This window comes from Pithys albifrons, chromosome Z (assembly GCF_047495875.1).
Source record: "Pithys albifrons albifrons isolate INPA30051 chromosome Z, PitAlb_v1, whole genome shotgun sequence".
Taxonomy (NCBI): Eukaryota; Metazoa; Chordata; class Aves; order Passeriformes; family Thamnophilidae; genus Pithys; species Pithys albifrons.
Window position 1 is genome coordinate 9,951,059 of NC_092497.1, and position 22,846 is coordinate 9,973,904.

General features: G+C 55.5%; 1 protein-coding gene across 4 annotated transcripts; it reads left to right on the top strand.

Moving 5' to 3' along the window:
* Window positions 1–5,568: 5,568 nt before the first annotated feature.
* DNAJB5 (DnaJ heat shock protein family (Hsp40) member B5) lies at window positions 5,569–21,790 on the top strand. Of its 4 annotated transcripts, none has more exons than XM_071580124.1 (4): window positions 5,569–5,622; window positions 12,548–12,792; window positions 14,998–15,596; window positions 19,756–21,790. In XM_071580124.1, exons 2-4 carry the CDS (start codon window positions 12,582–12,584, stop codon window positions 19,987–19,989), a joined length of 1,044 nt encoding a protein of 347 aa, XP_071436225.1. In that variant the 5' UTR covers window positions 5,569–5,622; window positions 12,548–12,581; the 3' UTR covers window positions 19,990–21,790. The 4 variants fall into 4 exon arrangements, with proteins under 4 accessions (XP_071436225.1, XP_071436224.1, XP_071436223.1 ...); XM_071580123.1 differs by lacking the exon at window positions 5,569–5,622 and adding an exon at window positions 8,256–8,390; XM_071580122.1 differs by lacking the exon at window positions 5,569–5,622 and adding an exon at window positions 9,429–9,563.
* The last annotated feature ends 1,056 nt before the right edge of the window (window positions 21,791–22,846 follow it).

Sequence of the window (22,846 nt, forward strand, 5' to 3'; positions counted from 1 at the left end):
CGTCCTCCACGTGCAGACAAGTCCCTAGAGGTGACTGAAGCTATTTGGACTCCCTGGTATAGCTGGCCTCCCTTTCAGAGAGATGTGGAGGTCAGAGGCGGGTGGCAAGGAAGATGCTGGGGCTGTGAGGGTGCTGCAGGCTCTCAGTTACCATTGCCCTGCCTCACTGGGGAGCATCTCAACCAGAGTCCAGACTCTCCAGATTCCAGTTCCATACCTGCTGCTGATTCCCACAGCAACCTGAGACAAATTGCCACATTCCAGCATCCCAAGTCTGGGAGGGCACACTGCCTTTCCTCACTTGTCTGCTTCGACATGTGGCTGGCAAAGATGGCTCCACTGGGCGCCTTCCCAGCCCACACACTCTGCATGCCCAGCTTAGACCTGTGCATTGGTGGTTCAGTGAAGGAGACAGTGGGATAGATCAGGACAAAGCAAGGTGTCCAGAGGCAGGATCTGCTTAGTGGAACCTTGTTTTTCCCCAGGCTCTGCCCCAGAAAAAGCACTGCAGCATCTCTCATGCTGCCCTTTCCTCCCACTCACTGCTGCCCTCAGGATTTGGCCACTACAGCAGAGCCCAAGCACACGTGGGGACAGCAGGGGACTGGAGAGGACTGAGTCCTCCCACGCACTGCTGCCCACTGCCACTCAGAGCTGCTTGCATCCCGATGTGGGTGGCAGGAGAGCCCTGCTGTGCTCATCCGAGGGGGTTGGCAAAGGTCAGACTGGGAGGAGGTCTCCAGCAAGGGCGGCCTGCCAGCACCGGCTGGGAACCACTTGAGAATAGCGGCAGGAAGGGAAAAAAGAAATAAGAAGGGGGGGAAAAAAGGAAGAAAAAGAAAAAATAACCCAGCTGGCAGCACAGACGCTGCCGGGAGAGGAAGCGGCAGGTTGAGACAAGGACATGGCTCATTATGCCACCCCCGCAGGTGCGGAGTGCCGAGCGAAGCGGCCGGCTCGGCTGCCGCCGGCGGCGCTGACAGGGGGAGGCAGCGACCACCATCCTCAGCCGCAGCTCGGGGACGACAAACCGAACACCATCATTATGGCTGAGAGCGGCTTCCACCCCCTTCCTCCCACATGCCCTAGGAGGCCAGGCAGGCTCTGGTGACACACAGCACCACAAGGACATAGGAGATGCTGCTGGAATAAGCTCTTCCAGTGCTACAAGCAGCATCCTTGGGGGTTTCCAAGGTCAAGCTAGATAAAGCTCCAAGCAGCATGCTCTGACCTTGTGGCTGATCCTGCCTGCAGCACAACACTACCAGGGGACCATTCCCATCTGTATTATCCCATGCTCAGAGCTGGGGAGGCACAAGTCCGTCATATGCTGGGGCTACCAGCACAGCCAGGGCACTTGGGAGCTGGTGAGAGCTTGTGGTTTCCGCAGAGGGCAGGCCAGGGGCTGGATGCACCCCAAAGAAGAAGGTCCCCATATCTCCAGGACAGGGCTCACCAGCACAGACAGCAGCTTCAGCAAGAACTAAGACCCAGGCCTGTCCTGGAAGATGATTCATTAGCATGTCCCTGGAGATGCATCAACCTCAGACCACAGTCTGGATCACAGGAGGCAGGGAACAGAACATTAATCCAGTAAAAAATTCCCGGGCATCGATTTTTGTTGCAGTCCTTTCCTCCTCCTGCAGCTTAGGGTGCTGGAAAAGGCAGGCGACATCTCCAAGGATGGGAACAGGCAGGAAGGAGAGACAGCACCAAATGTGTGGGTGCTGCTCCCACCGTGGAGAACAGAGCACAAACTCTGCTGCTGCCAAGCCCAGTGTCCTCAGATGCATCTCCCCAGCTCATCCAGCCGCAGCCACTGGAGACTTTCCTATGCTGTGCAGAGCAGGAGAGGCTGAGCAGGATGGGAGAGCAGTGCAATGAGGAGCCAGCATCTCAGTCTTGCCCCATCCACTCAGCCATGGGGACATCCCAATCCAGCTTGGAGGAGGTGACATCAACATGGGAAAGTTCTCCCTCACAGTGGTATGGCACTTGGATAGGAGGTTGCAGAGCTCAGTGGCCTTGTCCACACTCAGACGCCAAGTAATGATGTTTTAACAGAAAACCAGTCCAGGCTGCAGTTTCCCACCTTTCCCACTTCCCACTCCCCTCTGGGACAGAGACACCCAGTCAAAGCACCTGGAAGAGCTGAAGCTCCAGGAGAACATGCCATGCTGCTCACTTCTGCACCCTGGGGATTTCCCACACCAGAACCACTATCACTAGGCTCACCAGCCCTCCTTGATTTCTCTTTTCAGGAATTTGCTTAAATGCCTCTTGACCACAGACAACTTTCTTACATATTTCCTCCACCACTCAACTCAAGGCCACCATTTCTACATGTTAATCCCAAAGTGCCTCAGGAAACACACTCATGTCCAGAAGGGTCACTGCCTCTTCCTATACGAGATGCCCCCTTACAGAACTCAAGCAACCCTGCTCACCTTCCTTCCCCCTGCTGCACAGGATTTTATTATTCCCCATCATGCCTCCCTCAGTCATCTCTTCCCCCAGACGGAAGAGAGCCAGTTTATGTAATTGTTCCATCTATGGCAACGGCTTCGTACCTTTAATTATTCCTGCCACCCCTCCCTGCACTTTCCCGTCGTGTCTTTAAAAGGGTACGGATGTGCCAGCAGGGAGACAGGCTGTGAAGGAAGAGCAGTTTTGGTTAAAACCCCTTCTGTGTCCCAGGGAGGGAGCCTGTGGTCTGCCCTGACCCTGTTCCTGCTCCTGCCCAGCGGGGCCACAGCCAGCTCCTGGCCCAGAGCCCTTGTTTGTCCCTGGACAGGCTGCACACCAAGCAGATCATTTGTGAGCACGGGGATGGCCAGCACCAGCTCCCCCACCCCAGGGCCTCCAACACCACCGGGGATAAAAGGCCCAAACAAAAAGCATTTGCAAGGCCAGGGCTCAGGCATGGTGTGGGACACACACCACAAGCCCCCTTGCCGTGGGTACAAGGACATCGTACAACAGACAGCAAATAGATGTGCCAAAAGAAATGCTGGTTTAGTACCATGATGACTCAGCCACCGTGCTGGGAGTGTGGAGAGGACCCCAAGCCTCCCAGCTCGGAGGGGGTCCACAGACAGTTCATGGTGGGAAAGAGGTAGGTAGCCCAGGGACTGCTCCTTCCCTGTCTGGGGACTCTAGAGAGTCAGAGACCCTCAGACAGGAAGGACAGGAGACCAATGCTGTGATCAAACCACAGGGGACAGACAAGATGTCAACTCAAGGCACCCTGTTCAAACACCTCCTCAGTAAGGGGAAGCGCACAGAGGTTACAAAAGGGCAAACATCTTAACAGCCTCACCTTAGCAGCCTCAATTGTTCATTGCAAAGCTCAGCTACACCCATGAGCTGTAGCACCTGGAAGACCAGCTGCTTCCCCCCTTGATGGATGGATAGGTGTGCAGGCAGGATGCAAAGAGAGACCACGGTTCTGCACCAATGTGGTCACTCGATAGGTGCAAGAGATGGGTTTTCTTCTCGAAACAGGCAGGTTTTCCTAGGACAAAATCCAGGCCACAGCATTAAGACAACTCGTCCAACCAGGAGACACCTCACTTCAGGTCTAATCCAGGATGAGATGCTGGAAAGATCAAGGGGGAGACTCACATGGCAAAAGCCCAAACACAGCCCCATGTCAGAAGGGGACATGTGACATGGCTTTGCAGAGGAGCAGCACTAACAGCGTATTTGGCTCAGCTACTCAGCTTCCCTGCTAGCTGGCCATGGCTGCTGCAGAAGCTGGGATGCACTGATGTCAGATCAGAAGCTGTTTTAAACACAGCCTCTGAGCCACACACAGGATCTGGGCTCTAGAATTCAATGGCTTTTTCGTGATGAAAAAGCACAGCACAATGTGAGCCATTACAGCCACACATAGCTGAAGCACCTCAGCCACCTCCCAGTGAACTCTCTACTGCATAAGGAGCATGGCCCTGTCATGTTGGGTGTTTGATCCAAGGACCCATCACCCCCATCAGAGTCCTCAAATCTCCCCCCAGAATTATGGAATCCATTAGAAAAGACCTCTGAGATGACTGAGTCCCACCTGTGAGCAAACACCACCATGTCAAAGAGACCTGCCACTAAGTGTCACATCCTGTCTTTCCTTAAACACCTCCAAGGACTGTGACTCCACCACCTCCCTGGGCAGCCTGTTTCAGTGTCTAATTCCCCTTCCTGTGAAGAAATTCTTCCACATGTCAAATTTAAACCCATTGGCACAGCTTAAGATTATGTCCTCTCATCCTGTTGACAGTTGCCTGGGAGAAGAGACCAACCCCCACCCGCATACAAACTCCTGTCAGATGGTTGCAGAGGGCCGTAAGGTCACCTCTGAATCACCTTCTCCTCTCCAGGCTAAACACCCTCAGCTGCTCCTCACAGGACATGATCTTCAGACTCTTCACTAGCTCCTTTGCCCTTCTTTGGACAGCTCCAGCACCTTAATGTCCTTCCTGAGTGCCGCCTCACTCCCTCACCTGCCCCACATGGAACAGGGCACACAGGGCTCCTGGGACACCCCACACTGCCCTGCAGTTCCACAGCACAGTCCCACTGGGGCTCATAGCGTGTACCAGGGCAGGGGGCAGCTCCAGTGCCTCTCAGATGTCTTCTTGAATTTTCCACTCTGGATTCAGCCTTCCCAGCCCCTGCAAAGCACTTCCACGACCTTGAACCCATTTCTGCAGATAAGGGCAACAGAGCTGGCGAAGGGTGTGGAGCACAAGTCCTGTGAGGAGCGGTGCTGTGGGAGCTGAGGGTGTTTAGCCCTGCTGAGGCTCTTATCAGTCTCTAAACTGCCTGAGAGATGTAGCCAGGTGGGGGCTGGGCTCCTCTCCCAGGTAACAAGTGACAGGGCAAGAGGACACAGCCTCATGCTGCACCAGGGGAGGAATTTCTTCACAGAAAGGCTGATTAGACACTGGAATGGGCTGCCCGGGGGGGTGGTGGAGCCACCATCTCCGAAGGTGTTTGAGTAAAGTCTGGACACAGCACTCAGAGCCGTGGCGATGTCCGGTCACAGGTTGGAAGTGGATCATCTCTGACGACCTCCCCAACCTAATTCCTCCATGACTCCACACCACGCCAGCCCTAGTCGTGCCCGTGCCCTGGGGGTCTGCCAGGCCCTGGGATGTGTGGGGCGAGCAGGGACCCTGCACATGGTGGGTGCAACGCCCCCGGCCCCGCGACAGCCACCCCCGACCCCGCACCCCCAGTGACACCCCCGGGCGGGGGCGGAGGGGGCGGCCGTGGGGCGCGGCGCCCCGGTGACGTCACACCTTTCCAGAAGATTCCCCCCGGGGATCCCGCCGCCGCGAGCGCGCGCCGGGCCAATGAGTGCGCGCCGAGGGGGCGGGGCAGGCTTGAACCGGCCAATGGCAGGCGGCAGTTGGGGGGGCGGGGGGAATCGGTGGACGGGCAGTTGGTTTAGCCCCGCCTTCCTTGAGGGCAAAAGCCAATCAGCGCGGCGTACGGCGGGGACGGACAGCCCCCCCGGCCAACGGAGGCGTGGCGCGCGCGGGCGGGACTCCCCTGACGTGGCGGGCGGGGGGCGGGGGCGGGGGCGGCCCAGAGAGCGTACGGCGCCCCGGGACAGCGGGAGCGGTGAGTGCCGGGGGGGCGGCGCTGCCCCCCGACCGCCCCCGCCTCACGGACCCTGCCCCCGCCTCACGGACCCTGCCCCCGCCGCACCGACCCTGCCCCTGCCACACCGACCCTGCCCCTGCCACACCGACCCTACCCCCGCCTCACCGACCCTGCCCCCGCAGCACGGACCCTGCCCCCGCTGCACAGCCAGCCCCTGGGACCCCCCTGCCCTGTCCCGGGCGGTGTCACTGTGGGTACGGGGCGGGTCGCGTCCCTCGCTCAGTGGGGTGACGCTGTGGGGATGGGACGGGGAGGGGGTTGGCCACCTGCCCCGAGGGGTAAGGGGGTGGCACTGCGGGGCTGCCACGGCGTGAGAAGTTGTTGCTGTGGGGCTGGGAGGGATTTGTCCCCCTGTCCAGTGGGGTGACAGCGTGTCACAGCGGGGACGGGAGCGTCGTGTCACCCTGCCCTGAGGGGTGACAGTGTGTCCCTGTGGGACTGAGGGATCATGTCACCCTGCCCTGGGGGGGTGATAGGGTGTCCCTGTTGGACTGGGGGATCATGTCCTCTGGCCTGTGGAGTGACAGTGTCACTATGGCTGATAGGGTGCCACTGTGGGGCTGGGGTGGTGGTCAGCCTCTCTGCGCCATGAGGTGACAAGTTGTTGCTGTGGGGTTGCAGGGGGTCAGTCCCACTGCCCCACTGGAGTGACAGGGTGGCACTGTGTGACTGGAGGGTGCAGTCCCCCTGCCCTGTGAGATGATGAAGTGTCGAAATGGAGTGACAGGGTGTTTTTGCTGTGGGACTGGGCAGGGATCAGTCCTTCTATCTGTGGAGTGACAGGATGTCACTGTGAGACTGGAAGAGGTCAATCCCCCTGCCCCACGAGGTGACAGAATGTTTCTGTGGGGCTGGAGAGTTGGTCTCACTGCCCCATGGGGTGATAGGGTGCTGCTGGGGGTCAGTCCACCTACGCTGTGGAGTGATTGTCACTGGGCTGAACAGTCCCTCTGCCCCAGGAGGTGATAGGATGTTGCTACAGGGCTGGAAAAGTTTTCCCCTCTGCCCACAGGGACACAGCATGCCCCTGGGTCCCCCTCTGCCCATGGAGTAACAGTCTGTCCTGATGTAGAGAATTAAATCTTTGCTTTATGAAGTGACTCCCTGTCGTGCTGGCAGAATCAGCCTCTCTGTCCAAGGGTTTTGGTGTCAGGGTTTTGCTGTGGGGCTGAGAAGTGGAGCTTACCCCTCTGCTCCTTCGTGAGTGGGTAACAGTGACTAGGCACCCTGTCCTGTGACCATAGGGTGACATGGAGTCTCTTTGGGGCTGAAGGTGGAAAGAGGAAGGGGTTGACATCTCTGCCTTTATGGGCTGACAGGGTTTCTTGGTGCTGTGGGTCAGAGTTAACTGCAGTTTCCTACAGAGTGACCACATATTCCTGTGAGTCTGGGGGGGAGGAGGGGGGGGCAGGAAGGATTTAATCCCTCTGCCCCATAACGGGGCCTGTGTAACTAAGTGGGGCTGGGAGAAAGAGATTAACGCCACCACCGTGGGACTGAAGAAAGTGGTGAGCTGAGGATTAAGCCCTCTCTCCTCTCCTGTTTTGAAGGGAAAAATGTGCCCTGTTTGAGCCATGTGGTGTGGCCAGGAGGTTAAGACCTGTCCACCACCACTCGATGTACCAGTGTATCCCAGTGGGGCTGAACTGGCTGATGAGAAAATGGGTAACCTTCACCCCAGGTGTCAGTAACAGGCTCAGAGGGACCAGCATGGAAGGGGTTAACCCCCAACCCCAGTCGAGGTGACTGTCCCCCAGGAGAGCCGGCAGTAGGGAGAAAAGGTTTAACTCACTTTCCTCTTGAGGCAGACAGTGGGTCCCAGTGGAGCTCAATTGTGGCAAGGTGGACCCATGTGGAGCAGTGCACTGGGTAACAGCACAGACATGAACCCTTTCCCATGACTGCCCCTCACCAAGCCCTAAATGGTCCAGCCCTAAAAAGAGCAGCACCTGTGGGGCTGCGAGCAGGGTTAATCCCATCCCCATGAAGTTTTTAGCCCCCCCAGTGGGGCTGGAGAGAGGGCACAGGGTGTTTGCAGTGAGGAGACTTAACCCCATCCCACTCCATTGTTAGCATCCTGATGTGTCTGGAAAGGAGGATACCCTACATGGGGAGACAGTACATGGGGGCTTGATCCCATCCCCACACCAATGTGAGCACCCCACTGGGGCTGGAAAGAGGGGATTCTACTTGAGGGGATGGTGGAGGGGGAGGTTTGACCCCATCTCCACCGAGGAGCCAGCACTACATAGACTGAAAACGGGGGACTCTGTCTAGGGGGATGGCGAGTGGTGCTTGACCACATCCCCACGCAGGAGACGGCAACCTCGTGAACACGGGAATGAGGGACCCTCTGTGAGGAGACACTGAGTGGGGGTCCTGTTCCGTGCCCACGCAGGAGGCGGCCGCCGACGGGGCTGGCAGTGGGGGCTGTGCCGGCACAGGCAGCGAGGGGAGGGTTAACCCCGTCCCCACGCAGGTGCCGGCACCCCAGTGGGGCTGTCGGTGGGGAGGGGGAGGCGGGCGGTGCGTGTGGGGGCTCGGGGAGGGGATGATTCATTGCGGGTAGTCATGACATTGCTGCCTGGTTGCCTGCGGCTGCCATCCAGCACGGGCACGGGTGGCTCTGCTTGCCCCGACACGACAAGATCCCCTCCAGCTCCCTGACTGAACCCGGGATACGCTGCCATGCCGGCCATCCTGCTCTTCTGGAGCCGCGCCGAGAGGTATGCGCTCCCTCGGCATCCCGCCGAAGCCACCCGGCGCTCCGAGCCCAGCGGGACTCCCAGACCCCGGGGACGCAGCAGGATACGGGCTGTCGCCCGCACGGCATTTGAGTTCCCAAGGGTGGGATGCAGGAGCTGCCTGGTGATGTGTCGGTACGGCTGCCCGATTTCGGTGTGGGGCATCCGGAGAGGATGCTCTCTGTGTCCCGCGAGTGACGGTAACGGACGGGGAGACACGGTGGCAATTAGCTTTCCTTGGCGCGCCTGAAGGTGACTTCTCAGAAGTAGGTTTTGCGCCGTGGGCTCGGGGGACACACCGTCCCCATCCCGCTGCCCTGCCATCGCAGGCAGCCCTGGTCGCTCCTAAGCGGGAGTGTGGCATTCAGAGCCCTTCTGCCGGGAACCGGTGCCGGCACCCAGTGAGGGGGATACAGGGACCCCCGCGCATCCGAAGGGAAAAGCTGGGGAGGTGCACATTGGTTAACGTGACTTTTTTCCATATCAACGCCGCCCTACTTTTCTCCCTCCCCGATTCGCCTGGCGGGTGCACAGCCCTGGGCGTCAGCAGAGTCGTTTCTGGGGACACCGAGGGGCTCCTGGCTGCGCTCCCTGCTCCTCGGCGGGGGCTGCGCGGGGGACGTGACAGTACCGGGGCGGCCGGGCGCCTTGCGGCAGCAGGGAAGGGAGAATGCCGGAGTTGACGGATTAAGAAGTGTCTTAATCCGTCGGTTTAGCAAGAAAGCGTCGATAAACCAGTTAAAGGAGAAATTACAGCACGGCGAGCGACTCCATTGGAGGGTCTCTCCGCACGCGGCTGGGAAGCGCTCAAAAGACGGCAGCTCCCCAGCAGCACCGCGTCGACCAGAGCCCTTTGGGAGCCATCCTGGGAGCGAGGTCAGAGCCAACCGCGGCCGCCGGTCTGGCGAGGAGCTGCCCTTTGGGTGTGCCTGGGGAGCTGGAGGGGCAGGCTCGCCACCAGAGCATCCCGCGGCGGCGGCGGCATCCCCGGCACGAGCCGGCACCTTTCTCCCCGCCGCCCTCCTCCCACCCTCCAGTGCCTCCCAGTCGGCCACGCAGCACCTGCAGGCGACTGCGGACAGCCGCGATGTTTAAAATAAAACTAGAGCCTTTAAAAATGACAGCTTGGACTATGAATGTGTTCGTAAAGTTTCGGTAAGTGTGTTTCCGCGTCTCGACCTTGTGTCCTCATTAAACCGTCAGCGCCTGTCTCCGGCATCCCGCGGTGACCTTGCACCCCGAGGTGGAACAAAAAAACCCTGACCAGTGCCGCTGCGGGGCTGGGTTTGTTCCCTTAGATGACTGCCGAGCGGAGGGATTATGTCAAGCGATCGCTATTCAGCTGGCGAGCTCACCCAGCGGTTGCTCGGGCTGATGTCATGTGCGGGGCCGGAACAAAGATTTATTCTTTATTTAATTATTTTTTTCTTTTGGTGTGGTTGCAAGAGGAGGATGAAGGCTGGGCTGGCTCGGCAGGGCTAGGAAATGCCTGTGGTTTTCTAAGGCAGGGTGGCCGTGGCTTATCCGAAGGCATCTGATTTGGGAGGGAGATGCAGGAATGGCTTTTTCTGGTTGAAACCCCCCCACCACTCCCGAGAGGGTTAAATGGGAAGGCAGGAGAGGATGACTGAGCAGAAGGGGGAGAGGTGCGGTGGCAAGGCGCAGCTGATCCCAGAGAGGTGGGAGGGAAGGAGGGAGGCTCTGCGGGGACAGAGTCGTGTTTTACCACCATTGTGCATGTGAGCTGAGCCTCGGGCGCGTGCCTTAACCCACGGGTCACCTGGCGGCACCTGGTCCTCTCCAGCACGGTAAATCGCGGCACCGGCATGCATTTCAGTACAGGAATTTTCCCCTCCCTATGCCTAGCTGGACAGAGGGGTCCCTAGTCAGGAGAGTATCCTCGGCAGGTATCCCCACCCCTGCCAAAGAACCCCCGGTGGGCAAGACCAGAGATCTTGTGGGTGGGCAGCAGGATTTTGCAAGAACAGGATGTATTTTCGTGGGAAGTCTATTTTCATGTTTTCCGTGGAGTTTCAGCTGGGTGAGGGTGTTCCAGTGTTGCTGTCGGGTTGGTCTGTGTGGTTGGAGGTGGACACTGTGGTTCTTGGAGGGGGACAATAAAAGGTTTGTCACCTCTGTGTTGCTGGATCCAGGGTGTGATGGGGTTGTCTTCAGAGCTGCTTGTTTGCCCTTACTGTGGGAGGGTTGACATCAGCCAGGTAGGGCCAAATCCTGGTCCTGGTACTGATGCAGGGAGCCCCAGTCCTTCTCCAGAGCCTGCTGTGGGAAGGGGAGGCATTGGGATGACCTTTGGTGGAGGGGAAAATTGACCTGTTAGCTCTTTCCACCCCTGCCTGTTGCTCACCACAGAGTCTCCCGCAGTCCCCCAGCCCCAAGGGAAGGGCAGATGGGGAGGTGGGGTTGGGCAGGGGGCAGCATCCCTCAGTGCCTGCGTGGGCTGGGTGCTGCTGTCGTCTCTGCATGCAGGAGCTGCCACGGGAGACGCTGTCGGATGCTCTTTACGCCCCCAGGGACCTCCTCCTACCTCTTCTGTGCCCCCTGAGCTGCTGCACGTGTCTGCCGATACTCTCATCTCCCCTCATTTAGAGGTGTTTTAGTGCCTCTCCCCATCTACAGCAAAGTACCTGCTCCATAGCTGGGGCAAAAAAGAGCAGAGGTTGATTGGATGGAGGTGTCCAAGTGTAGGGCCAATTTCCAAGACCCTGGAGATGGTCATTGTCCAAGGCGTGGCCCAAAGCAAATGTTGGATGCTTAGTGTGGGTGCCAGGGGCTCAGTGTAGTGCCATGGGCATGGATCCTGAGGAAGCACAGTCACCTTTGAGCTGCTGTGGCTGAGAGCTCCAACAGGATCTCATGGATATAATAAGGGGAGGTGAGAACATCTGATAGGTTGTATGATGGTGAAGAAAAGGGCCAAGGTGCACATCCGGTGCTGAAATACACCTGCTGGAGGGGTACAGTGGGCTGAGACTGTTGAGGGTTGTTTTGTTGGGGTGAAGCCTGGACTGTAGCAGGGAGCAGGATGCAAGCAACAGGAAAACAAGGGGTCTGCTGGGTCAGTGCCTCAGAGGAGCAGGGCCAGCAGCAAGCATTGAGCTGTGATGTGGGAAGGCTGTGATGTGGGAAGTTGGGTGGCAGGAGTGAGATAACCAAAGGTCAATAATCAGTGGGAAGCATGTTTGGAGGAGCATGGGGTTTGCTCAGCCTCTTCCTGGAGGAGCAGCCCTTCCATCTCCTCTGGCTGCTCCCTGAGTTGCTGCCACTCCAGGAGGATGACTGGGGGATGAATTTCAGCCACCGGGTTTTCCATGCCTTAGTATAGGCATAGGCATGGCCATGGCCTCGGCCCCCGCACGATGGAGTGAGTGAGCCCTGGGTTCCTGGTTTACTGCAAGAGGCAGTTGGAGGCTCTCAGGGAGTGCAAGTCAGGCTAGAAAGTGTTGGGGTTTTTTAAAACAAAAAAATAAAAAAGCCCTCCCACCATCACAAGATGTTTCTGTCTAACGGCTCCTTTCTCTCTTCGCTAAATACAAATTACGGCTCTGACAGCCGGAGGCGCTTATCTCCAGCTGAGTGCCAATTGCTTTGAGGAACAAAATGTGTGAAGTTCCTTTAAGGTGAAGGCACAGCACGGTCTCTGCCTCCACTTTCTGTCTCGAAAAACCTGCTGTCATCACCCCGTCTTGGGTCTCAGGTCCCCAGCTGAGAGAGAACCAGGCGAGGGGGTGGACACAGGCCGGCAGCTGCATTTAGACATAGCTCAGCCCTCCTGACTCAGCGGAGGGGGACGGACAGGGACACGGTCCTGGCCTGACGTTCACGGTGGCGTGGCCACTATAATAGTGTCGTTCCTCAGCTCGGGTTCTCTCTCTCTGTCAAGCCTCAGAGATGAGTCTATCTATCCCTGCCGTGGGTCTCAGAAGGGTAAAAGCAGAGCTGGGACCCGTTCTGGCACCGGGACTCTGACTCTGGTGGGAAACGTGGACTTGAGCCGGCTCTGGTGCTGCTGGCCAGCGGGACGCAGGGAGTGTCGGCTCCGCGATAAGTGTGTACCAGTCCCGCCCCTGGCTGCCCCAGGACAATATTCACCTTACAAAGAGCTGTCTTTCTGCTTTCAGGAATAAGTACTCAGCTCCCGGCAGTGTTGCTGTCATGGGGAAGGACTATTACAAGATTCTGGGCATCCAGAGCGGCGCCAATGAGGATGAAATCAAGAAAGCCTATCGGAAAATGGCCCTGAAATACCACCCTGATAAAAATAAAGACCCCAATGCCGAGGAGAAGTTCAAGGAGATCGCAGAGGCTTATGATGTCCTGAGTGACCCCAAGAAACGAGCTGTTTATGACCAGTATGGGGAGGAAGGTAAGGGGATGAGCACTTCCAGCTGGGAGACAGGAGTGTGGGGTCCAAACTGGGTTTGCAGATAAGGGAGAGTTTTCACACACAGGTGTTTCAGTGTTTCATGCCAGCTCCTGAAATGGCACTGATAGCCACAGGATGGGAGGGACTGAATGCTCTGCAGGTGCCAGAAGTCACCTCTCATCCCCCTCCTCCCCAAGCTTCTCTGCTTTTTCAACCTGCCACCTTTCTCCCTGAGGTGGCTGGGCTTCTCCTGCCCTCTGCCCCAAAACCCTGGGTGTAAGCTGAGTGGAAGGAGCTCATCTCCTGCATCTTACCTGGTGTAATTCATTAGCTACTCTTTAACTGACCTAAATAAAGCAGCAGAGAAGTATTGCTTTTGCCCCCATGCCCCTTGCATTTGGGCACTGGGCCCGCTGTCCTCCTCGGTACAAGCTGACCTACAGGATTCAAAGCTTTTCCCAATTTAAGTAATAGGCCCTTGTTTTGAAACCAAGAGGCTGCTGTTGTCTGGTGGTTGGCATGGAGGAGGAGGAGGAGGAGGAGAGCTGCTCCAATGCAGGCGGCCTTATTAGTCGAAGATGGAAGAGCGCAACCCCATTCGAGGAGAGGGCTGAATAGCATCTGCATTAATCAGCCCAGGACTTGGGTGCTTAAAAGAGCAGGAGGTCTGGCAGGAGCTGGCTGCTGGGTAGAAGAGGCAGCCCTTCTTTCAGTCAGGTGCATCCCCTCACAAGCCACCAATAAAATTAACCAGTGATGGGTTAATTGTCAACCCTTTAGTTATGTCAAGGCTGTGATGGATGCACCAGGCACAGTGATTTTGCCACCCTGTAAAATGAGAAGATACTATCTCAAGTGGGAAACCAGCTTTTCCTGGGAGGCCTCGATGAAACCGGACCCTGCTCAGGCTGGCATCATGGAATTAAAGGTGAAACCTCCTGGTTGCACAGTCTGTTAGGGACAGGGGCTTGATGGGGATTTTGTGAAATCTCCACCGCCTGCAGGCATCTAAAATAAGAGTGACTTGAGGGAGGGTAGATGCCCCCTCCCTATTGCCCCATCATGTTAAAGACCATCCGCCCCCTTACCCCAGTCATAGTCCATGACCCCACACACCTTTTCTTTCCTGTTTTTTGGAGCAACATGTTGGCGATCGGCATTTTGAGGAGCTTCTGGGTCCCACATACTGTAACGGGCAAGGTGAAGCAAAAGCCTCTCCAATCCACCCTCATCAGTCAGAAGAGACCCCCAAACTTGTCCTGCTGTGAAGGGAGGAGGGGGCTGGCAAAAGGGACAGCCTGTCAGAAATAGCCCTTCACTGTCACTGGCATGCCCTGAAAATAGTCCCTGAGCTAGGCTTGGCTTAACCCTTCCCACCCCTCCTTGTCAAAAATAGTCTTGCAGAGAGTGTATGACCTCTTTGGAGGGGGCAATTCCCATGTGCTTTGGCTCCTTGGGACTTGGGGGGAGTTGCAGCTCAACCTGGGTCCCAGCAGAAGAGTTTCCTCTGTGAAGGATTGCCAAAAGATCCAAATCTGGAGCTTACATAGCATTTTATACAGTTGGTATGCAGGGAGCTGTGTGCCAGCCTGGAGATTGCTGACCTGCACTTCCTCATAGAATCAATGAGGTCGGAAAAGGTCTCTCAGATCATTTAATATAACACTGCCATGATCATTACTAAACCATGTCCCCACGTTCTACATCCACATACCTGCTTACCACTTCCAGGGATGGTGACTCCACCACTTCCCTGGATAGTCTGTTCCAATGCCTGATCACCCTTTATGTGAAGAAATTTTTCATAATATCCAGTCAAAGAGACAAGGCTGTTGGGGAAACCAGGAGCCTGCTCATGGGGAAAAGTGGAGATGGGCTGATCAATGTTTTAAATTAAAGTGCTGTGATTTGAGAGGAGAGAACCAAAGAAGTCCTTCGATAGGGATGGAGGGGACAAAACCTGAATGGATTTTGAGCTTACTGGGTGTAGGGGCAGGACTGTGTGTCAGGGGTAGAGATGGTTCATTTCTGACCCATGATCTTCACAGATGGCTGGGCTGGAAGAGGTGACCTGGACACCCAGGTGATAGTGGAAAAACTGCCTGGAGAAACCACACACCACTCTCACACCTGGAAAGTGCAGTCCCAGCACAGCATGCCCCAGAAGATGAGCCTTCATGTCTTGTCTTCCCACTTCTTTTCCAGGTCTCAAAACCGGAGGTGGCTCTTCAGGTGGCTCAGGGAGCACTTTTCACTATACCTTCCATGGAGACCCCCATGCCACCTTTGCATCCTTCTTCGGAGGCTCCAACCCTTTTGACATCTTCTTTGCCAGCAGCCGCTCCCGAATGTTCAATGGCTTTGACCAGGAAGACATGGATATGGATGAGGATGATGACCCTTTCAGTGCCTTCGGCCGCTTTGGCTTCAACGGCATCAATGGGGTTCACCGGCGGCACCAAGAGTCCCTGCACACGCGGAGGAAGGTCCAAGACCCACCTGTCATCCATGAGCTCAAGGTGTCCCTGGAAGAGATCTACCATGGATCCACCAAGAGGATGAAGATCACTCGCAGAAGGGTCAACGCTGATGGCCGGACCATGCGGACTGAGGACAAGATCCTAAACATTGTCATCAAACGGGGTTGGAAAGAGGGAACCAAAATCACATTCCCCAAAGAAGGCGATGCCACCCCAGATAACATCCCTGCTGACATCGTCTTCATCCTCAAGGACAAGCCTCACTCACACTTCAAGAGGGATGGGACGAATGTGATCTACACGGCAAACATCAGTCTTAAAGAGGTGGGTATAGCTGGTAAATCCCCTGGGATGGGAGGTGGCACAGGATCTTGGCATTTGGGGCCAAGGTGGGAGTCAACCGCTCTCCTATGCCGAATAGGAAAGACCAGGTAGGTTGCGAGAAAGGAGCTGCAGGGGCCAACCCACTCTTGGTTTTGAGGTGCTCGACCTCTCTGCCAGGTGTAGGACATGGATGCTGAGATCCCTGCTGAATGCACCTCCCTTCTTGAGCCAGTACAGGTGGTATTTATCCATTTTCTCTCTTCTCCATATGTCTTGTTTTTCCAGTTTAGTGTGGGGTATTCACATGTGGAACAGAGCCCAGATACTCTGTAGGAACAGGGGAAAATCCAGGTTTTCACTGAGTTTGGCATAAGTCTGATCCCCGCTTTTCATGTAGCTGAGCCTGCTGTGGCTTAGTTACTGTCCAGGATGGCACCAGGTGACTTTCCCTGTGGCCAGAGAGCAGGTTCACATGAAGAAAGTGATCCCTCACCCTCCCTGAGCAGTGCTTTTGCTGTTTTCCTTAGTTTTGGCTTTCCTAAATAAGGAACAAATAAATGAAATACTCAGTCAGTGAGTAAAACTTAACACATCCAGGCTGCCAGTCCTGGAGGTCATGGCAAGGCTGGATGCATCAGAGCCAGCAATCTGTGTGAAGGTGGGAGAGGAAAGGGAAGATTACCTCAGTACAAGATGTGCTGTTCACCACTGCTGCTGTATAACTACCTTACAATAAATCCCAGCTGGCAGCTGCATTTAACATTGACGTTTTTGGCAGCTGCCATTTGCTGTTCCTTTCAGACGGTAGACGCTGTCTGTCTTCTTAATGAGCTGATACTTTTTTTTCCTTCCTGAAGGCAGATTTATGTTCTGAAGTGCATTTAACAGAATAAGCTCAATGGACCAAACCTGAGGTGGGCAAACATGAGCTTGTGAAATGTGCCAGCAACTCAGAAGAGCTCTGTGATGGCTCTACGTCCCAGCTGGGGCACTAACAGCCTGTACTGGGGGTAAAGAGCAGCCATGTGGGTCAGAAAGAAGCTGGGCACTCCTGAAACAAACTCAGCTCCAGCTGAGCTGCAAAACTCAGGAGTTGAATTTCCCTCATGGTGTGAAGTGCAGAGGTTTATTCCTGCAGTGGCTGGCTCCTCTGGCCAATCCAGAAATACTTGGGAGAGACTGCCTTATTTTTGGAGCCATGCATGCCATATTTCAGATGTTTCCTTGTGTTCGTTTCCGTTATCTGTAAAATTAACCCTGGGCTGGCTGTGGTGATGTCCATACTGTGTTAGCCCAGATTCATGTGCTGCCCAGGCTGGAGGGAGTACTGCCTAGAGTTGACCTTGGAGGAGCAACTGGAGAAACTTGCTCCAGCTCCATGTGCTGTTGCACCAGAAGTGTTGTGATCTCTGTGAGCAAGGCCTGCATGCTGGCATAAGGTTTGCACAATTCAGTCACAAAGTGGAAAATTTCTTGTCCAGGCAAATTCCTCATCTCTTTGAGATGGAATTTCCAGTCTCTGTCCTCCCTCACCGCAAACCCAACAAGCTGGGTATCCTCATGGAGCTGCTGGCCTGGGTGCCATCTCCAGCCTGCTCTTTGCTAGAGCAGGGCAATACTCTGCTGCTTTTATCTTCCATGAAAAGAAGTTCCTTAAGTTCTCTGGAGCATGAGCAGATGTAGAGAACTCCCCAGCTCTGTATGCTGCCACCTCAATATGTGATAAGAACAACCTCTTCATTCCCCGAGCCTCTGGCCAAAGCCTTGGGCACTCTCCTTACACCCTTCCTCTTTGCAAGGCTTCTTTCTTTAGCCTGAGCTTTAGTCTCTGCCACCGCCCTGAGACAGCACAGGGCCAGCAAAGCTGGCAGGCACTGGGTTCTGTGACCCCACTTGCAGCTGTGCTGGAGGCACCTTCCTGCCCTCAAGTCCCAGCCCCTGGGTGCCACGGCAGTGCAGGTTGTTTGCCACCTGTCTGCTGCAGAATCGTAGTCTTCCTTCCTAAAATTACAGTCGTGTGCTGCCTTTGGAAGCTGCAGGAGGGAGGAGAGGCATTGCTCCAGCAGCAGCTGCCTGTGGCAGGAGGCAGTGCTGCTGGCGGGGCCTCGTGGCCGCTCGACTGCCAGGCTAACGCCTGCCCTCGGCACCATCCCACTTTGCATCCTTTACCTGGTGTCACCTTCCTCAAAGCATCCGCCCATCAGCGCCTGGCTGAGACGCGACCGATGGCGACGCCCTCCCCCGGCAGCTCCTCTGCGAGCGGAGGAGGACCCAGAGCTGACCTAGATAAAGCTCTGCTCGCACAGTACAGCATTCAGCTATCAAACCCAGGGTGATTTCATCTCCAGAGATAAACCAAGCCTCTTTCTAGGATGCAGGGTAGCTCCCATGGTGACTTGTGTTACTTCAGCAACTGGTTTCCCAAATGCCAGCAAAGTTGAGCAAGAGGAATGAAAAACAGGGACATACGGTGGAGAAGCGATCGCCTCAGATTCTTGCGTCTTGGCTCTGGGAAGGAAACATTAAGATCCTGTCTGCCATCACTGTTACCGCCCGCTCCTGCTCACATCCCTCTGCTTTCCCCATCCACGTGTTCCCATAAGGAGCTCTTGTTCTTCTTTCCATTTTGTGCCTGGAGATGTCCTTTCACTGGCACACGTGGGCCTGTGCAGCTCTCCATGATACACAGAACTGGGCATCAGTGAGCAGGAGGGTTCTGGCATCCTTGAGTGAGTGAGGGCAGAAATTCCTTGATGCAGGGAGATTGTCCTTTGTTTCCCTCCTACAACCTGCTGGAGATCAGCCAAGCACCTGCTGCTTGCACGGAGCTGGCGATGGCATCCTCCTGCAGGCAGAAAAAATCATTCCTGGAGGACACCCTTCTCAAGAGGATGCCAGTGCAGATGAGCTATGCAAGGAGACAGCACCTTCTCTCTTGTTCTTCGCTCACCAGAGACCCCCAGCTAGCTCTGGCACAGATCCATCTGCAAACACCCTAGTGCAAAGCCCTGGTTCAGCTGCAGAGGCTGTGTCTGTGTCCATTGTTCCTGAGCCAGTGGCCGGCACAAGAAGAGGTGTTTCTCCTGGTGCCTATTGCTGCTCTGCCACTGGAGGCTTTTCCTGGGAAGGGGAATGCAGAACATTCCCCCACCTACCCCAGAATCAGCAGTTGTGTTTTCTTCTCCTCCCCGTGCAAGGTGTTTTGGAAGGACTGGGACTCCCAGGACCCAGTTCAGGGTGGCAAACCCATGCCAGCCCCCACATGGAAGCTCGAGGCTGTACCTCAGCAAACCACCTCCCACTTCCAAAAGCATTGCTCTGCAGTCCTCTCCACCAGCCTTTGCTGAAAGCCTGGAGATGATCCTGCCCACATGTATGCCAGAGCTGTCTGAGTTATTTAAGGACACAAGGATTTTCTTGCTGCATTCCCGTGTCACGTGGCTTGCCAATGCAGGGCGGCGTGCGCCTGCCGAGGCACCCACCACCCTGGCTGCTTCCGGGATTGCAATACAGCAGGGCAGCACCCCTGACACTGGCTCTTGGCTTTGCCATGGGGATGGGTGACAGGAACCAGCCCCTCTGGCAGCCCGGCTCCTCGGAAAGCTCGGTGCTGTGCCACAGCCACACCGTCATCCCACACCAGCGTAACCTTGCGGGGGCTGTCAGTGGTGGGGATGGGACACAGGCTGTGCTATAGATAACCCCAGCACCAGGCAGAGCTGCCGTGCTCCAGTGAGTGACATCTGATGAGCTGTGGCGGCATCCCATGATCTCAGCTGGATTTTCTGCTGCCTGAGGCTGGACATCAGGGCTGGATAGGGGCTAAATTTAGATTGTCCTGTTGCTGTGGGTGGCTGGGTTCTTGCTGGTGGTGCCTCCTGGGGAGCCCAGGAGGGGAGGGAAATCCTTCCCCCAGTGAAGCTGAGGGACCCCTCTTCTGCACAGCTTCTTCTGCAGCCCAGTTCATGAGGTTAGACTGGGCTGGCACAATGGAGACCTGAGCTTGCACTGGTGAGCATCACTCAATGTTCTTGGGCATCATCCAAAGGGACATGGGTGGTTCAAACCGGGGAGCAACTGGTGGGGAACAGGGTACGACTATTGGGATGCTTTGGGGTGTCAGACCCATCTGATGGCTTCTCCCCTCTTCTCCCCTCAGGCCTTGTGCGGCTGCACAGTGAACATTCCCACCATCGATGGGAGAGTGATCCCACTTCCCTGCAACGACATCATCAAGCCGGGGACAGTGAAGAGACTGCGAGGGGAGGGGCTGCCCTTCCCCAAGGCCCCCAGCCAGCGAGGAGACTTGATCGTGGAGTTCAAAATCCGCTTCCCAGACAGAATAGCTCCCCAGACGAGACAGATCCTCAAGCAGCACCTCCCTTGCTCCTAGAGCCCTGGGACTCTCCTCCAAAGCAGCAATACTCCAAACGCATGTGCCACAGCACCTGGCCTGCACAGAGCAGAGGTGCCACAGCACTTTTAAATGCAAAAAAAATCCCCAACCCCTCACACTACTTTCCTTCCCCAAAAAACCCACCCGACCCACCCCCCATCCATCCTTCTAGGCTGGTTTTCTACTCCAGCAATGGGGAGACTCCTGTCTGCCACAGCTCTCCCAACTGCCAAACTTTTTCATTCTCCCCAGAGGTCCAGCTTCCCTGCCTCGCCACAAGCGAGAGCCGTGGGCCCTTTGCCTGGGGAGGTGTGTCGTGTCGTGGGTTTTTTATGTCACCTGCTTTTCAGGCCACTCTTTTCAAAAGAGGCTGGACTTGCCGGGGTCCAGCACAGTGTAAATAGGACTCCGCAGGATCTGGCGTCCCCGCTGCTGGTTTTTCTGTTCCCCTCTTTGATACTTGCTGCTGTTTGGGGTCCCGGCTGTACCACGGTGCCAATTGCTCCTGCCCGTGGTGGCCCCCCCAGTAGCCAGACTGTTTCACACCTGGGACCACAGTGCCGAGTCTGGCCGTGGCCCACTCTCCTGTGCCAAGCCTACACCGAGCCTCGGCTGTGCCAAACAATGGAGCACGTGGGGATGGTCCATCCAGCCTCCTGCCCCTGCCCGGGGATGTCACCAGTGCCCGTGGGCAGAACCTGCCTGCACCTGCTGCCCACAGGGTCCCAGCCAGCAGGAGGAGGGGGGAAAGCCCAGGGTGGAGCTTTCTTTTTTCAGATGTGTTGAGTTTGCATTGCTGCTTTTATTTTTTAAATACATATATATAGAGCTCATTAGATAAACTATGTAAGGGTTTTTCTCTGCCTGTTTTGGGGATCCTGGCCTGACGCACCCAGGCTTTTTTGAAAGGGGGATGATTCAGCCACACGAACAGCAACCCCCAGAGTGGGGGTGTGTGTGCGTGTAGCACTAATCTGGGTGCAAAAGCAGAGCCAAGTGTGAGCAGAGCTGTGGGTTTCACTAGTGTTTCAGGTCAACCTTAGAGATTCTAATACGAAGAGAGAGGCATGTATGTATATATTTTTCTACAGGGACAATTCATTCAGGAGGTGTTTCTGGACATCAGGGCAGAGCTGGGAGGTGCATGAGGCAATCTACTTGGTGGCTCCATTTTCAAATACTGTATTTTTTTAAAATCTTTGGACTTCCATCAAGAGAATTTTTATATTTCTTACCTTTCTCGGCCCACTCTGCCTCATGCCGGTTTTTTTTCCCAGGAAAGGGCTGCTATGGAGCGGGAGGCGCGTTCGACCTGGCTTTGTACAGCTCCTCTTTCACTACAGCACTGCCGAGAAAACCCCTGCCAAAATACTCTCCCCGCCCCGAGAATCTTTTTTTTAATTAAAAAAAGAATTCACTGACTTGAAACGGGGGGTCCTTCGGGCAGGTGGTTGTGCGTGGGGTGTCCGTGGGGACTGGGAGTACAGCTGTACAGTGTTACACTATGGGGCGAGGAGACCCGTGAGGCGCTGATCAATCGCCCGCTGCGGCCGGCGAGGGAATGCCACTGGCTCCCTCTACTGGTCCCTTGGAGTTAGGCGTAGAGAAATCTGGTGGACGCCGTAAGCGAGAAGAGAGGCCAGCGCGCAAATGCAAGCTGATTTGTTTTAATCGGTTTCAACGAGACCTGAATGTTTTATAGTGGGTTTTTGTAATTTTTTCTTTTCTTTTCTTTTCTTTCTTTCTTTCCTTTTTTTTTTGTAATGTCAGTATTGAAAGAAATAAAGAAGTATTTTAAAAAATACACTTCCTCAGGGTGTGTTGTGGTGGGAGATGCTGGGCTGTGCTCCAGCAGACAGCAGGGTTGGAGCTCTGTGCCAGGGTCATCGCTGCCACCACCAGCCTGGCTGGGCACCCAGGAACCTTCAGGCTGGCAGGGAGAAGAAGAAATTTGTTTGCTGGACCTTCAGGGTCTGATAACAAGGGAACTGGAATGAATACTTGACTTGCTTGGTCACAGAGAGGCTGCTCGCAGGGTCAGGAGCAGGGGGTGAGGGTGAAGATCTTGGTATTCTCTGGGGGCTTCTGTGATGTGGGATGGACAGTGGGATAGTCAGTGAAGGGGGCTCCTTGCTGGTGGCACAGAGGGGCTGGAGAGACAACAGTGCCCATCTCCAAGGGACCTTGGGACAGGACGAGAGTCAGTGGCACAAGCTGCACTTGTGGCACAGGTTGCACAAGTGGCACAAGCCCTGCACAATGCTCCCGTGAGAAGCAGCTTTCAGGGCCAGAAGATGAGACCAGAACATGTGGGCCTTGTGCCCATCTCCCAGATCCTGTGTGTGTCTCAAAGGGATTTGATTTTGGATAAGAGTAGCCAATGAATTAAACTGCATGATGATTCTTGCTATGTAGCACTGCATGTTACCATTTCCATGGCCACTATACTCCCATCACCATTGCTGGGCACTGGATTTGGGGATTTGAACATGACTCCCCTTTCATTGCCACATTTATGAAGGATGAGCTTTGATGAAACTGGCCACCTCATGACAGAGAAGTCGATGATAGAATCAGGACTGGTTTCAACATGTGTCATCACTACACACCATCTTTCATGCCCTGAAAGACTGTTGGGACAAATGGAGCTCAAGGTCATGGACTAAGTGAACTCAAGAAACTTTGATAGGAGTGGCCCTTAGACAAAGAGGATAGCGTCTGCATGTGTATCACCATCACCAAATCACAGAATGATTTGTGTTGAAGGGAGCCTTAAAGATACCTTAAAATCACCTCTTTCCAACCCCACTGCCATGGGCCGGGACACCTTTCACTAGACCAGGTTACTCAGAGC

Coding starts and splice junctions, on each gene's coding strand:
- DNAJB5 (XM_071580122.1), top strand. CDS start 9,496: ATGTTTAAAATAAAACTAGAGCCTTTAAAAATGACAGCTTGGACTATG. Junction 9,564..12,547: donor AATGTGTTCGTAAAGTTTCG/GTAAGTGTGTTT, acceptor TTCTGCTTTCAG/GAATAAGTACTCAGCTCCCG. Junction 12,793..14,997: donor TGACCAGTATGGGGAGGAAG/GTAAGGGGATGA, acceptor CTTCTTTTCCAG/GTCTCAAAACCGGAGGTGGC.